At 40.2% G+C, this 16,108-nt stretch overlaps 1 protein-coding gene across 1 annotated transcript in view; it reads right to left on the bottom strand.

The window, feature by feature from the left end:
* The window catches only part of LOC122395771 (tolloid-like protein 2), a 53,681-nt gene extending 48,944 nt beyond the window's left edge, over positions 1-4,737 (bottom strand). The window contains exon 1 of the mRNA XM_043393620.1: positions 3,886-4,737. Coding sequence (XP_043249555.1) covers positions 3,886-4,075 — 190 coding nt within the window. The 5' untranslated portion in view covers positions 4,076-4,737. The remainder of the gene's footprint in view (positions 1-3,885) is intronic.
* Between the last annotated feature and the right edge of the window lie 11,371 nt (positions 4,738-16,108).

The following is a 16,108-nucleotide window of genomic DNA, read 5'->3' on the forward strand; positions in this document are numbered from 1 at the left end:
CCCCAATCCTTAGTGCACTCCTCGCTTAATTACTGCTACATAGTTCGTTGCCCTTATTTTTCATTTTTATTTTCTTCTGGCACGTCGCGCTACGCCTCTGCGTTTCTATAGAATAAAGTTATCAAACGAAACAAAACTAAAGTAAATATCCAACGATTCCGCGAATAATCTTCTATCGGGACACGGAGACCGAGGGAAACTGCACGGAACCAGAAAATTAATGTTTTCCCGAAGATTCCCATCGACTCTGCCCGCAAGAAAGTTTGCCCGAGTTTGGCAAAGTTTGCGTATTTTTGCAAACGTGGACACGGAACCGCGAAACTCCACGGACGTTCGCCGTTTCGTTTTCCAAAGCAACTTCGAACGATGTTTATCCGTGTTTACGGATCCTCGAAGCGCGACAAACTTATATTAACATCCCCCGCTTTGTACTTAATTCGTGCTTCGAAGCATCGGTATACATATTGCCTTCTAATTGTAAAACATTATCAGCTCGATTCCTATCCGACGGTAATAAGAGAAAATTGCTCGATTTAGATAGCCTCCGTGCTTATTCAATAGTACGTGTAAAGTTAAATATTTGGATCGCTTCGCACACTTCCGATAGCACGTAGAAAATTAAACATTTGGATCGCCTCGTGCATTCCCGATACCACGTGAAAAGTTAAATATTTTTCAAGAATATATAGCGGAATGATCGCGTGGTCTTTTCGTCTGTTATTTAAATATTTGACTGTTAACTAACACAATCCTATCACGCTCGCGATCGATAACAATTTTCTGATATTAAAAAGAAAACGAGAATCAGGGATCGAAATACGGAGAAATATTTATCCGCAATATTATTTCTATAAAACAATGCTAGATAGAAAAGAAATTCCAACACTGTAATCAGGGATGTTATATCGCTGAAAATTGTCTCGATAAATCTCGTCTCCTTATCAACACGGCTACAGGCGGTTGCAGCGTACTTTGCTTCAATAAATGATTTAATAATAGCAGGAAGCAAACGCTTGGGAACAACAGTTTCTCAAAACTGGATCCCAAAACACGACAGAGAATCTAGCTTTCCAGAAGGCTCGACGGAACGTTCACCCGATAACAAAGTGTTTTCGATTCCAACCGACCATAAATACACTGCAGATTGAGCCAAACCGCGTTCCTCGTATTCATGAATAAATTGTTCGGCTATCGAATGATTCTCGCGGCCAATCTACCCAGCACGCGTCTCACGAAAATACATACGGTCGACGAAACGATAACCACGGGTTTGACAAACGCGTCTGACAATAAGATAATGCCAGGAAGCAGTAGCATCTTTCCTCTCCCGTTTCGCCGCGAATGAAGATTAGATATACGCTTTTAAAACGGTGCTCGATGGATCGTTCCGACGCGTCTTGGACCGTTTCGGTCCGCGTTTCTTTTGGATACGCGATGCCTACAACAACCCTGGCTGCGCCCTGAGGATCGCGTCGCGTCGTTTTTCATTCTCTTCTCCATCGTCAGTTGGTCTAGCCTCTCCTACGGTTCTCTCGAGGCACGCCCAAGATAATCACTCCAAGAGGATAAAAGGATCTTTTTGGCCTTCCCCAAAGCAACGCCGGACCCTCGCGAGGGGACCGCAAAGACGCGTTACGCGCAGATTTTATTGAGGCTTCGCAGATAGATAGGCAACCGAAAAATATTTGACCCCCATTCGTTTGCACAGATACTCGATACTTTGCGAGATATTAGGTTTAGAAATAGTACATCGACCCACGTCTGGCCTTTCTGCGCGCTTTACCTTCTTCGACGAATGTTTATCTTGCATCTATATAGCGAGACTTTGTTCGACGAAGACGAAAAAATATATTTAATACAAATTATAATTAGAATATTATATATACGTAAAAGTTTTTATTTTCCAGATCAAGCGTTTCTTGGGGACTTCCTATAACATAAAGTAAGATACGTCGGCTAAAAACCCCGGGTACAACGAGTCAATAACCAGCCTTAGGGGAAGCTTTTACATCGAGTCGTTAAGGGTGTAACAAACTCATTTTCTGTTTATTGCAAGTTACCTAAATCACAAGCTTCGTACACAAAGGTTTCAGCCGTGACAGGATTTTTTTCCTACATTTTCTTTGAAATCGACACAGAAAATAACTGCGATAAACTAGAATTCTTTTTGCCTGATATTTCTTAAGCTGTCGTTCGAGCAAACGGGGGACGAATATTTTTCTACGATGCCTCGAGAGAAACGGTTCATATCGCGTCCCGTTCTCAAGCACAATGAGCATCTCGGGGTCCTGAGAGAGAAGATCATACGCCACGAGGCCCCGAACTCATTCATCGATGGCCTTTGCCTCTTTCCGAACCCCGGTTCTCCTCGTTTGGGCAATCCTTAGCCTCTACCTCTGTTTCCACAGCTTTGCCCTGTTAATTTCGAAAGCATAATCCCCGGAATCGCGCGAGATGCTGGATCGGCTAGCCTAGCATCGGCTTTTGATTCGATTCCGTACACGCTTTACGGCACGCCGGGGAAATGGAATCAATTCGCAGCGATAAACGGCCCCTTGTCCTTTGATTTGTTCGACCAATCCGATCGGACCTGGCTTTCAGCGACCGACGAACAAAGAGACTTTTCGTGCCCGTTCTTATTTCTCGCTTAAAAAATTAAGGAGCGCAAGTGTTTCGACCAATTCTCCGTTCTAATTAACCGTTCCATTCGTTCGAAATATTGTTTACAAATTCAAGAATTCGCGCGACTCGATTGCTTTGGCCGATTCGAGCATTTCATTCGATAAAATTCGAGGATTGTCGCGAATAAAGAATTTATTGCTACGCTCTAAATTATTATGGTAATAAATTAGAAATCTATATATATATTTGTACTGGATATTTAAAGTGTGATACCGTGCAACGTTTCGTACGAATTTTCACAAGAATGTATAAATTGATAACTTGCATTAGCATGCAAATTTTATATCAACCACTACGATTCCTGGTAATTAATCGCTTCTCGATAGTTCTTTCGCAACGCGCGTTCCACAACTAACGGAAAAGAGGGAAAATTTATTTACTGTATGTATATATTATTCTACCGTACTGTTTCCTTTTTGCACGATTAATTTCTTTCCTCTATTTTCACATTCTTCGATAGTAAAATTAATGAATCTTTCTCGTTCATACGCGAACTTTAGTATAATTATAGACAAAAATTATAATTACATTCGGATCCAGACATTTTATCGCTGTGAACTCGTAAAAATATCTCGAAGACTGATGTCACTTACCTACGAAACAATATCTAAGTCAAAACAACCGGACAATTAATCACTGGTAGATGCGTGTTCAGCAAAACGATAAAATTCAACGGTTCGTGTAAACTCTTTAACATTTCTGAAAAATATATTTTCGTTCGATATAGAATAATAATATTTTCAATAAAACGAATACGCGCGTATAAAAGAAAGGTTCACTTTTACAAAAATCGAAGGGTGGTTCAAACTTTGAAGTGCCAGTTACATATTTAACGCGTAGCCCGCCAGACCGAATCCGTGAAATTTTTTACGTGGACAACACTTTGCTCTCAGACAATCGGAAAATGCTTATTTATTTCGTACCCTCGTCGAAATTCGCTATCGTGCATTTTATCCGAGTCGATCGTTTTAATCTCGAGACCGCGACAAATACGCGATAATATTATTCGAAAGTGACTTTTCGATGATCGACGTATCGAAACAGTTCGAAGGGAATCTCGCCCGGCGAAAAGTAAAACTTCCCTCGTTTCGCCTGTCGCGAACTCGTGAAATACAAGCATCGGATTTCGAGCTACGTGGACGTCGATATTCCCTGTTCTCTATCTCGTCGGCTCGCTCCTTAAGAAAAAGTTTCTCCGCTTACCCGCCTTGCAAACGTCCAGGTCTAGATCATCGCTGATTGAGTGCGGAAACTTGTTATTGAGAAGCTCCTCCGCGGTGAACCTGCGTCTATGCCTGCCGAAGTCCCTCACCCTGAAATCGCCGTCTACCGCCCGGCAATCGGTGTACCGGGTCGCCAAACAGAGGATCGAAATCACCTCGAGCAGCCTCATCTCGATAACGTCGATCGTACCAACGGACCAACGATCGCCTGCCGCGTACTCGGCTAGGCCATAAGGGACCAATCGTACTACCGTCTACACCGATGCATTTGCCACTTCTCTTTCACCCTCTTCGTTCACCCGCGTCGAACCTTCGGTCCTCCGCTGACAAGAAAACCGAACCACCACACGCAAACGCGGGAAAAACTTTTCTCGACGCGGCGAAACCACCGATCACATCTCCGTACTTCGGGGAGAGATATCCTCCGAGGGAGAGCAACCCTTGCCAGAACGAACGGACCGGCGTGTCCTTCGGTCGGGCAAAAAAATTGATCGCTACGTCGCGAAAGTGGACGATACGCTTGTGATCGTCGAGGACGCGCAACAAAGAACGGGTGTCGCGAGTCCGCGTGAACTACGAAACGATCTACGAAGCAGGGAACGGATCGACCGCGGCGTGCGCGTAATCGTTTACTGAGGTTCGGGGCCGCGCGGTCCGATCGGACAGCTCTTCACCAGACGTTCGTCATCGACGGCGATAAGGAGAGATCGCGAGCGAAGGCGGCAGGGGAGCCGCGGTCAAAGTTCGCGTCACAGATTAGAGGACGGATTGCCGGCGGGCGAGATCGTCCTTGCGTGGAGAACGTGGAGAACAGACTGATCGTCCCTCGCGGCCGACACGACGCGTCGTTCGAAAGCGCGCGCTCGTACTGGCATTAAGTCGAGAGAGGGACAGAGAGGAGGGCTGAGGGGGAGGGGGAATGTGTATGTATATCTAGAGGGGATGCCGGGAACAACCAGTCTCCTCCCTCGCAAACCTGCACGGCACGAGGGTGGCCGAGACACTGACCGAGCTTCCGCGGCTCGGGCACCAGCCAACTCCTAAAGTGTGTATCCTCGCCACCCGAAAACTCACGCCGCTCCTCTGTACGCTACCCAACCCCTGCCAGTACGCATTAACGCTACAATTACCGACAATTATGCTCTATTTACTTCTACCGCAGAAATTAAAACGATAGACGTTCGAAGAAACGCACGATGCGATGGAAGATTAATGTTCATTCATTGTCTCGTATATTTCGAAGAATATTCTTTAAGAAAGTGCAAAAAAGAATCGAACTTTTTAGCGGTTTACGGTAGAAGACCCCCTTAATTCTTCAAACCTACAACGATGTAGAATATTTTTCCTACTTGTTAGAAGATGATTGAAGGAACGTCTGCCTCTAAATGTAACGAGTTGCTCGTTGTTCCTGCATCGTTGATGTAAACGACGCTACTTAATAAGCATGGTCGGAAGAAGAACGACGCATCGGCGTCGCTTTCGGGTACATATTGATAAATATTCCAAAAGTGGCGGGGTCCGTCGCCCACGGAAACACGTGTTTCATATCCCACGCAACGACCTGTATCGGTCAAGTATCGGATTACTGTCATGGGATCACCCTTTAGGAACCCTGCCTGTCTATCCGAGGGTAAGTGCATGTCGACGCTGCACAGAAACCCTCCACGAGAATAATCTCTGAAGGTACGGGGGGGAAAAACCGAATTCTCCGTTAACATCACGCACGAACGAACAAGTCCGCGTTACACGACGAACCGATGAAAAACAAATGATTCGAGGCGCTGAAACGAATCGAGTCCATTTGAATTTCAGCACCACCCCGTTTCCCCAACTGTGACTAATGCAAAACGTTGCCAAACTGTTCGGCATTGGCAATGTATTCTATCAACACGGTGTTAGAAAAAAGTGTTGAGAAACAGGGGCTTGTAAATGCTTTCTTACGAACGTACATAATCTTGAAATAATAATTGTAGGATTCGAACAATTTATACAATTTGAAAACGTGAATTTGCGAGCTAATACTGCACTCGTTTTAACGATTATTCGGTATCTATGCTTGTTTACATTCGACTATCGTGTACGAGCAATATACCCGACAATTTATTCGACCGCTGGTATCTTTTCGTTGAAGTACGACTATCAGTTTCTGCATTCGGAAAGTAAACATTCACAAACTTTCGCAGAACTGTCTTTTTGTTAGTATGATTAATAAAATGCGGGAATAATAGGAAGAATGAATGTTACTTGCAAAGTAATTCACGAATTAATTTCAACGTTTCGACCACAAGGTCCTCTTAGTAAAATATAATACTTTCTAAGAAAAGTATAATTATGAACTTAACAGAACGCCAGGTAAAGGACAAAGTACAGGGAAAAGCCCCAAAGTTGACAAACTTATGGAGGAACCAAACACCTTCGCATCCCCTACACCGGATTTCTATTATAAAATAGTTGAAATTTAAATGTTTCTTTCGTAATTAATGTTGGTCGAAACAGAGTGCAATCTACTTTTATGTCTCACGGTAACAAGTAACCTTAATTTATCAAGAATAGCTGCGAACAAGACAATAGGGATAGCAAACTATTGGACCCCCGAGAGTTGTTTAATTAAAATCATTAAGGCAAAGGATATATGGAGTAATAAGTAAGGTGTACGTGGTCAGAGCAGCGCGTGAAATTGCATACTAAATTTTACCGAAAGATAAAATCGGACTTCTCTTGATTCTCATCGAAAATTTGCATCCCGATATCGAACGTTTAATTCGAAACGACCCAATTTGTAATTTTCCGAAAATAATCAGCCGGTTGTAACCGTTACACGCGTGCGACCGACAGTCGCGACTCTCGAACGGAAAACAACAATAAAATATCGACGCGAGCGGACAAGGGGGGTTTGCACTCGCGATACAATTTTAAATATTTAATTTAATCGTGCTCGAAACACGATGCAACGAAACGTGAAACATTGCGCCAAACTTACCGGCGAATCGTAAGGATTCGAAATAAACGGTTTTGCCCGCGGGATTCCATGACTATCCGGGGCCGTAACGAGCCACTGCACGAGCGCAAACTTCGCTACAATTAGCGTGAAATATTTTAAACGTCCGCCCTGCACCTCCGCGATCCCGTTAGATCCAACCCTCTGGCGAGGGAGAGACCGAAAACGCCCGTTACAATTAAGGGGGCAATCCGTTCGATGCAACAGCAATTTAAACTGATCTTCGTGTATTAATTTTTTGAAAATTATACAAATTTTCGAAGCTAATTATATAAAAAATAAAAGAAAGATCCATTCTCTTAAAAATTCTAGACCGGATTCGGACTGCCTCCTCCTGACAAATCTTTCCGCGGAAACTTTTCAGAAAATGCAAACCAGGAAACGGGACCGCGAGGAAGCCGGTCGAAAAAGTAATCTGGTTACGCGATCTTCCTCCGCGTTCGGTTTCTAATTTTCCTGCGCTCGCTGCGAACGCAGAAAACTCGAAAGCCTTCCCGCCCCTGGCAGCCCCCCTCTGGTCGCGACGATCCGCGCCCTTGCAGGAGCTTCCACGGCGAAATAATTAACGTGAAAAGTTTCCACGCGATTGAAAGATCCTGCGTTACGATATAGGGGTGCCGTTGTAAAGTGGATCCGTCGACGGAGCTAGCGACATTAATTAAAATCGCCAAGTTTAACCCCTAAATCCCTCCCCTCTCTGCCCTTGTCACTCCTCTTTCATAGTTTATCGGATTCTTCTGGTCAGAGTAATCGAATCGACATTTCTCAATTTTAAACCTTTTTCTTTTTATTAGAATATAGTTTTCGAAAATGAAGTAGCCATAGCGTGAGAACCTTTGCGTGCGAAATGCTTACGCGGGAGATTCATTTTCGAGCGATCTTCGCCGTAAAAATACTTTCCCGGATAAGCAGCAGTCTCATCGCCGAAGGATCCCGAAGAAATTGTTCCATTGTGATTTCAATTCGCTCGCAGGCGCGTATAATGCGTTACAACGAGTGGAATAGCGGAGTTTATCGCGGGACCGACGAAGAAAAATGGGCGAACCGCGAAGAAAAACCGTGAAGCGAGGGTGCCACGGGTAAAGAGAGACGTAGGATGGCGGAACGGAAGCGGAGAAATCGACGGAAAACGAAAAACCAGCGCGTTGTGCTCGTTTAAACGAGCTGCCAACGAGTAATTAATCAGCGTTAACACGCACTCTTTGCTGCGCGCATAATGAAGCCGATTAGATGCGCGTCGGAGAGCTTTCGTCTCTCCAGACTTCGTCTCCCGTTAGGCGATCTTGTCTCGACGATACCGCGGAAGATAGAAATCCAAGGATTTCGAACGGGGGCTAAACATCATTTGCAAAGTCTAACGATATCGTCGTCGAAAGAAACTCAATATATCCGACGTCTGCTGGCTACGGTCGACGCCGAGATTCAGCGCGACAGTGTCCTTCAATTCTTGTTTCGTCCGTTCAAATCCACAGACGAATCGAGAGGAACGCGACACTTTTTTATTCGTTAAATTTTCACGAATTCAACGTGAAATTTATTCTTTCGTCGCGTGGCTGAAAAAGTGACTCGATGTTTCGTTTCGATGGACGTGGATAGTCGCGAATGGTTTCCTCGCGCGCGATATCGAGGTTGAAGAACACTGACACGGACGGCAGATTATCTTACCGCCGATGCGGAAGTATACCTGCGGTATCACCGGTAGCTTCGCGAAGTTACGAGAGGATATTCAGATCGATCATTCCGGTTGAATATTTTCTGGTAATGGAACATGAAGCTGCGTAACGATGTGCTCGAGTGAAACGAATACCGTGAATGACGACCCGCTATTTCGATACGAGCACGAAGATATAACTTTATCGTTTTCGATGACTGGGCGAAAGATTTAATTGTAAAGGGTGCTTCGCGTGAATTTGTCGTGCAGAAACAATGGGAACTGGTGTAAACGAATCGCGAAATAATAAGTATTTAAATCGAAAAGAGTAAAGAAAGAAAAGTTAGCTTCACCGATACGTACATTTGTGAAAATTTAGAACATTGAAAAAGCGACGCATACGGGGTAAATGTAATTTTCTGCCGCACCAGGAATATATCGATAGAGATTTAATCGTATTTCAGAAAATTCGTACGTTCGATTCAATCGTGTGAAATTGTTCGATCAATACCTCGATGTGTGGAAGGTTCGATAATGAAATGCTTCCTTTTATCTACTGGTTTGCGAATAGTGGGCCCTTGTACGCCCTTTACAACTTAAACAGTGATGAACATTTAAAAAAAAAAACCTAATTTTTTGCGCTGAAATTCCGACAGCGGACGCACCTTGTCTGATTTCGCAGAAGCGCTATGGCTCCGCGTGTAAAAAAGGAAAAGAAATCACGCGTCATGCACACACAGCCCTATTCATTGGCCTAACGTATTTTGCTCGTCACAGCGATCATCGCGCGTCGAGTGAAGGATATACATACAGGTTTGTACAACTTCGATTGCTTGTAAATTCAAAATCGAGTATAAAGGACCCTGGTGTTCCATTTCGACTCTTTGTGTTTTGATTACGTATTAAACAAACTCGGTACGAAAAAGATTGTTCGTTAACGGATTAATTGAATAATCATTTCCTGTCTTTAATGGATAATACATATAAATTTTGTTATTAAATACCTATATTTAAATGCAATCTATTTCTATCGAATAATTTTAACAATGATTTTTGTCGTTTCGTTATTTATCTACCTTTTGCTAACAATCGTTGCCACGAAATAATAAATACGATATGCCGTGTGTCGTTCGTGTTCTACAAATAAATTTCTAATTAACAAACATCGAGTTATTCCTTCGAGCAACTGCCTTAATTACTTATGTAGAATACGTTGTTCATTAGCGGAAATCACATTATCGAGACACTAGAGGTTATTAATCAATCGAACAAATTCGGCTTAATTAGCTGATTAATCCATTACGAAACAGTTAACTTAACTCGATCCCTAATACTGACTATTACCTGTGGCTTTGCTCGCATTAAAATCGTTTCTACCGAGAGTTTCTTTTGTATCTTTCTCTTGTATTTATGTATCGAGAATTTCTATACCGCAAAATATTTATTTAATTTAAAAATTGTTGCTGTGAAAACAAGTACCCGCAGTACGAAGAATTGCATCGCCATCTACGACAAACCGTCCAAGTTTGTTGAGAAATAGTCCGTTTTCTTCGATGCTAGGGGGCGCCTCGAGTATGTGCCATCGAATAATATTTTCAATTATTATTATAGTATCGAGACCATTTGTAATATGATAAGAAATGCACTTTATCGATATCGAGAAACAGAGATTCAGAATGTAATTAAACTATGACACTAAATATGGCGAGAGTTACGAAGATATTGATCGATTTTGATCCGATGGAGAAGCTATATTTATACGAAACTATACGACGAAGATCGCAGCCATTAGCTCATATTATTTGCTATGTAATTAATTATTAAATAACTGTATTATAGAGTAACAAACACTGAAATTAATTACATGCCAAATAATAATCCCCAGGTCTCACCACGAGGAGGTTGCTGCGAATGGAGACCCGCCCGAGCCTCGCCCCAACCACCCTCCTTTGGCGAGGAATTTCTACGAAAAACGATGAACGTGATTAGATCAATCGTTCGAAAAACTAACATACCAACAAGAAAGGAGTTTACAGAAGAATCTGCCTGTGAAAAGATACCAAGACGACAAAAAATTCGATCGAAAATGAAATTAATCACTCAAACTCGAATCAACAACGTTTCTCATAAACAACATTCATACAACATCAAACACAATTCAATAAAATGATTTTTCAAGCCCCATACTACAATAATTCTTATCATTCTATATTTACATTATGTACATTCTACCTGTAAATATAACAAAATAAGTATACATATTAAAAGATGTTGCTCTTTGGTTTTTCACGAACATTACCTGAAACAGAAACTGACAAGTATCGAACACAATAATTCTTAACATTCTATATTTACACTATGTACATTCTACCTATAAACATAATTAAACAAGTATATAACAATATGTTGCTCCTTGTTGCTTCCACGAAGATTTCCTGAAACACAAACTGACCAGTATTAAACACAATTCAATAAAATGATTTTCCAGGACTATTTAAGTCCCATGTTGTTCAAATTTTTATTATATTGGTTACCTTTACATTCCATTTTTTTGTTCCTTTCAAATATGCATATATACTCTGTAACAGAAACTTGCCCAACGGATTAGTAGACACACAAATAAACATTTGTTTAAAAACATATTATAATAAAAAACTTTAACTGTCCCTCGCGAAGAAAAATAAGCTTTCGTGTCAATTAAATAACTGAATTCATTAACAAGATATGCATTAGTTGTGAATCGATCAAAATAAAATTGAAATTATGAAATTCAATTCAGTATTAAGATAAAAAAAGAAGTTTAACAAATGTAGTATTTCATAATCGATAAAGAATGTATTAAAAACGACCGATTTGTTAAAGCAAAACTTAGCAAAGATTTTGTTTTGCATCTTATTTACAACTGCATATTCATAATTTGAAAATATTCTCGGTTAATCATATTGGAACAACCATATTTTACTGTATCGAAATCTAAATTACTGTCACAGAAAAAGATGTAATAACGAGCACGCGTTAATATAACATATATCGATATAAAACATCGAATTCTATCATTTTCGTACCTTTTTATTGCAAGTTTTTTATTCATCAAACTATAAACAATAATCGCGAGCAAACTTGAATAGTTGCAAAAGATTCAAAATACTTATGAAAATATACACTACTGATTTGCAAAAAATTTCTTGCAAGACAAACGCGATTGAACAAAATAATATATCGCGTAACAATTCTAACAACAAATAGCCACAATTATAGATATCCCAATATTTAATTGCATTTATCCTCATCGTTATCATCGCCGTTAACATAACAATAAAATTGTATAATTCATAAAAATTGCACGATTTAACTTCAATTTAATGAAAAATGAAATGTATCTTTTCTCAGATGTGAAATGTTTTTCTCAACAGTATTTCCAATGACAAACATTTCATTTACAACCTGAAAAGTACAAGAAAAAACAGATATCGTCCACTTGTAATAAATTCAAAGCAAACCGTAAGTGGACCATGTTTCATATCGCAACACTAACTTTAATAAATAGAAAATGAAAAATCTCCCGAGAGCAGCCACGTAGGGCGCTTTGTTATTCGCAACTCTATTGAATATTAGTTGAAAAATTGTCACAAACAACCGCGGGATGCGTCATTATTCAGAAAAATGAAGGACTTCGCGAGAGCAGCCACGTAGGGCGCTTGATTGTTCGCGATACTAACAAAATCACGTGCATCCATGATAAACAATACGCAACGCTAACTTTAATAATCAGCTACGGCCGTTTCAGGCTTGTTTAATCCTTTTCCTTCTCACAGGATACCGTTGGCACTGAAACAAAAATGTTTATGTTAGTATTTATGAAATATACAACATATAGAAAAAAAAAAAATATATCGTCGTGATGATCCTGACCAGCGTCAAATTTTGGGCATTGAATCGCAACTCTGTTTAATAAAAAAACGCGATATAGCAAGATCGCAACTCTAATTTATTATAGAAAAATTCCAAACGCGTTTCATAAGAATAAAACCAAACGCGAATGGTGATTATTCGCGACACTACCCTGAAAAGTAAACGCGAAAAATGGTAATTCGCAACGCTAAGAGCAAACCGATCAGTGCATTCGCGACACTATTTTTAAATAACAATAAAAGCAATCGCGTATGGAATTCGCGACACTACCCTGAAAATGAAACGCGAAAAGTAGTAATTCGCAAACACTATGAGCAAACGCGATTATTGTATATTCGAAACTCTATCTTTAATGGAAATATATTTATGTTTCGCAACGCTAATGCAAATCGCGTTTTGCCCAAAATTGCTGGATCAGGAACTGGCGTCTTCGGTGGTAGACACAGATACATATGAATGAAATAAACTAGCTACTTCAAACTACTATTAACTACAGTGGCACTTCAGTTAGGATGAAGCTAGACATTTTAAATAACGCAACGCTACGGGGAAAACAACGCGATGAATCAGAATCGCAACGCTAATTTATAATAGAAAAATTCCAAACGCGATTTTCAACAATAAAAGCAACCGCGAATGGTGATTATTCGCAACGCTACCCTGAAAAGCAAACGCGAAAAATAGTGATTCGCGACTCTAAATCAATCGCGTTTATCAATCATTCGCGACGCTATTTTTAAAGCAAACGCCCCGGTTCCTGAGTTTGCAAAAATACAATCGCGAATCGTGTTTGGTCGCAACACTGATACATCAACGCGATACATATTTATTCGCAACTCTACGAGCAAACGCGAACATTGTATATTATTCGCAACTCTAACTTTAATCAGGGGCTATTGGTACATGTGAGCACACATGTACTGGCCACAAAGTAAACTAACTACTACTAGTACTACAGTTTGGGTAGAATTTGGGCATTAAAAATGTCGCAACGCTAAATAAAAAATCGCAACGCTAATTTATGATATGAAAATTGCAAACGCGGTTGATATCCATTATATGTATAAAAGAGTAAAAAAGCAACGCGAATCGTGATTGTTCGCAACACTACCCTGAAAAGGAAACGCGAAAAATAGCGATTCGCAACTCTACGAGCAATCGCGTTTATTAATTGTTCGCAACGCTATATTTAAAGCAAACTCCCGGTGCCTAAGTTTGCGTAAAAACAATCGCGAGATGGTAATTATTCGAAACACTACCCTGAAAAGGAAACGCGAAAAGTAGTGATTCGCAACTCTATAAGCAAACGCGATTATTGCATGTTCGCGACACTATGTATATCATAACCGCGAGTTGTCCTGATGGCTGGCATATATGGTGCAATCATGTACCAAGTACATGCATATGTGAGCCAACCAAAAGGACACAGGGGAGTGATGGCTGGCATATATGGTGCAATCATGTACAGAGTACATGCATATGTGAGCCAGCCAAAAAACAAACTACAACTACAGACGAGTTAAGTGACAAAGTAGCGATAGAATGACTTTCCATTCTCATCCGAAGATGAAGATGGAGAGCCATTTGTTGTAGCCCACTCTTGAAACTGTTTGTCAGGGCCTCTTCAACTCATGGAGTCTTTTCTTTCTTCGGCGGTCCTGCCGATGCCTGAAACTTACTTAAAACCGGGCTCGAGATTTCGTGCAATACGTAGTCTTCCAACAATATACGAATTGTTGAAAGAGCATACGTGGTCATCTCGAGGGAGACGAGCGTTTCGAAAGGGACCTGATCGCGACCGCGAGCGCGAGAGAGCGACTTTAAGAGTCGCGCGATTCGAGGAGTCGAAAATAAAGCCGAAACAAACAGCACAAGCACACCGTTTGAATCAGCAACATTTCTACTCTCGAAATCGTAACTACAGGAACAGAACTGCCACGCGAAAACGCGCCTGCCCGAATTACTAATGTGGACAGTCCTGCCCTGACCCTACCTACTTAGATTTAAACACACACACCAGAGAATAAGTTACCTACCTACCTAACCCTATATTTAAAAAATTGCAAAACTCAATCAGGCAAACAAACACTCCACGGTTCTCATACAAAATGTTCGGGCGCGACCTAAACTAGAGAGGACTCCCCGGGGTTCCTCCGACACCCGAACATTGCAAACATTCACACTCTAATTGTGGACTTACTAGTTTCTGAGACTGACAAGGGCTAGTGATCTTTGCGTACTCATATTATATACAGAAATATTTGTATAGAACGTTTTAATATATGGAATCTAGTCTTTAATAAAATGTATGTATGTATCATTATATTAGAAGATTGAAAAATATTAAAATTGAAATCCATTAAGATCAACAATTATTCAAATAAATGGAAAATTGAACTTTGATATTATTATTGCAATTGATAAAAATCTAATGTTATAAAACTAAGTGACTGTAAATTACAATTATAAAAATATCTGAAACGACGCACTTCCACAACCTAACCACACACACACACATGTGGACAGTACGTCGTGCACGATTCACTAACCAATGTCAGTCGTCGATATGTCGTTGAATTATTATGAATAAAGTCATCGTGCCCCGTTGCCTTCGCTCATGCAAATAGCACCTGGGCATGTGCATGAACTTAGGCAACGAACACGGAAAACTATCCTGAAAATCCTGACTAGAAAGAATGGTTAATAGCTAAATGGTATTTCGTATTTAATTTGAATGAAAATTACTCGACTTGTTATATCTGATATATCAACAACAAAATAAGTTAGTATTGAAAAATATTATTGTTCAAGAAAACTATTATTATTTAAATTTAATTATTTGAAAGGAAAGACTTTATTAAGATTCTGTGATAATTGAAACAAATTTAATAAGTTATAATTTAAAAAATTCAAAGTCGATTCTGTAGTAAAAGTAAATTTTTTAAAAAGATGGAAACTGGTATAAAACGCGTGTTACTTTGACTGGAAAATCGACCTGTCGCGAAATGCCTTCTTGCACATTAAATACATCAAACGATGTATTAATTAAGTAAACGATCAATATTTAATAATTTATATTAATGTCGTAAATATTATTGTACAATATCATATTAATTATCATTCATATTCTACTCGATCATGTGATAAATATAATGTTTTCACATTATATTAATTTATTTTCTATTCGATCAAATAACTCATGTAAAGTTAATAAAAATATTTCATGTATTTTATATAAATTGTGTTATATATACTTATAAAAATTTTATAATAATCATAATGTGTGATATTTATTTGTAACATTAAGAAACGCGAGTGCAAGAAGGACCCTAGCCTGCACTAAAATAATATAACAATTGATGTCACTACTCACGGGTATTTTTCATACCCGCGGTCACTTAACTCGTCAAAAATAGCAAGTATACAACTGGTCACCCGTGTTGATTCGGATCTTTCATCCTACAACATGGTTGGGGACCAGAGGAACAAAAACACATGCGACTCACCAACCGTTGACTACGATAACCTCTAGGTAGACCTCTGCGATGCTGCTTCCCAGTGTAGTCATCAACGAAATCGTCTGCATGGTCCTGCTGGTCACCAGGATGTAAGGAAGGAGATCTGGAAACTGTAAAGAATAAA

This window comes from Colletes gigas, unplaced genomic scaffold, assembly GCF_013123115.1.
Source record: "Colletes gigas isolate AHSC1104 unplaced genomic scaffold, ASM1312311v1 Colletes_gigas_Sc00006, whole genome shotgun sequence".
NCBI lineage: Eukaryota > Metazoa > Arthropoda > Insecta > Hymenoptera > Colletidae > Colletes > Colletes gigas.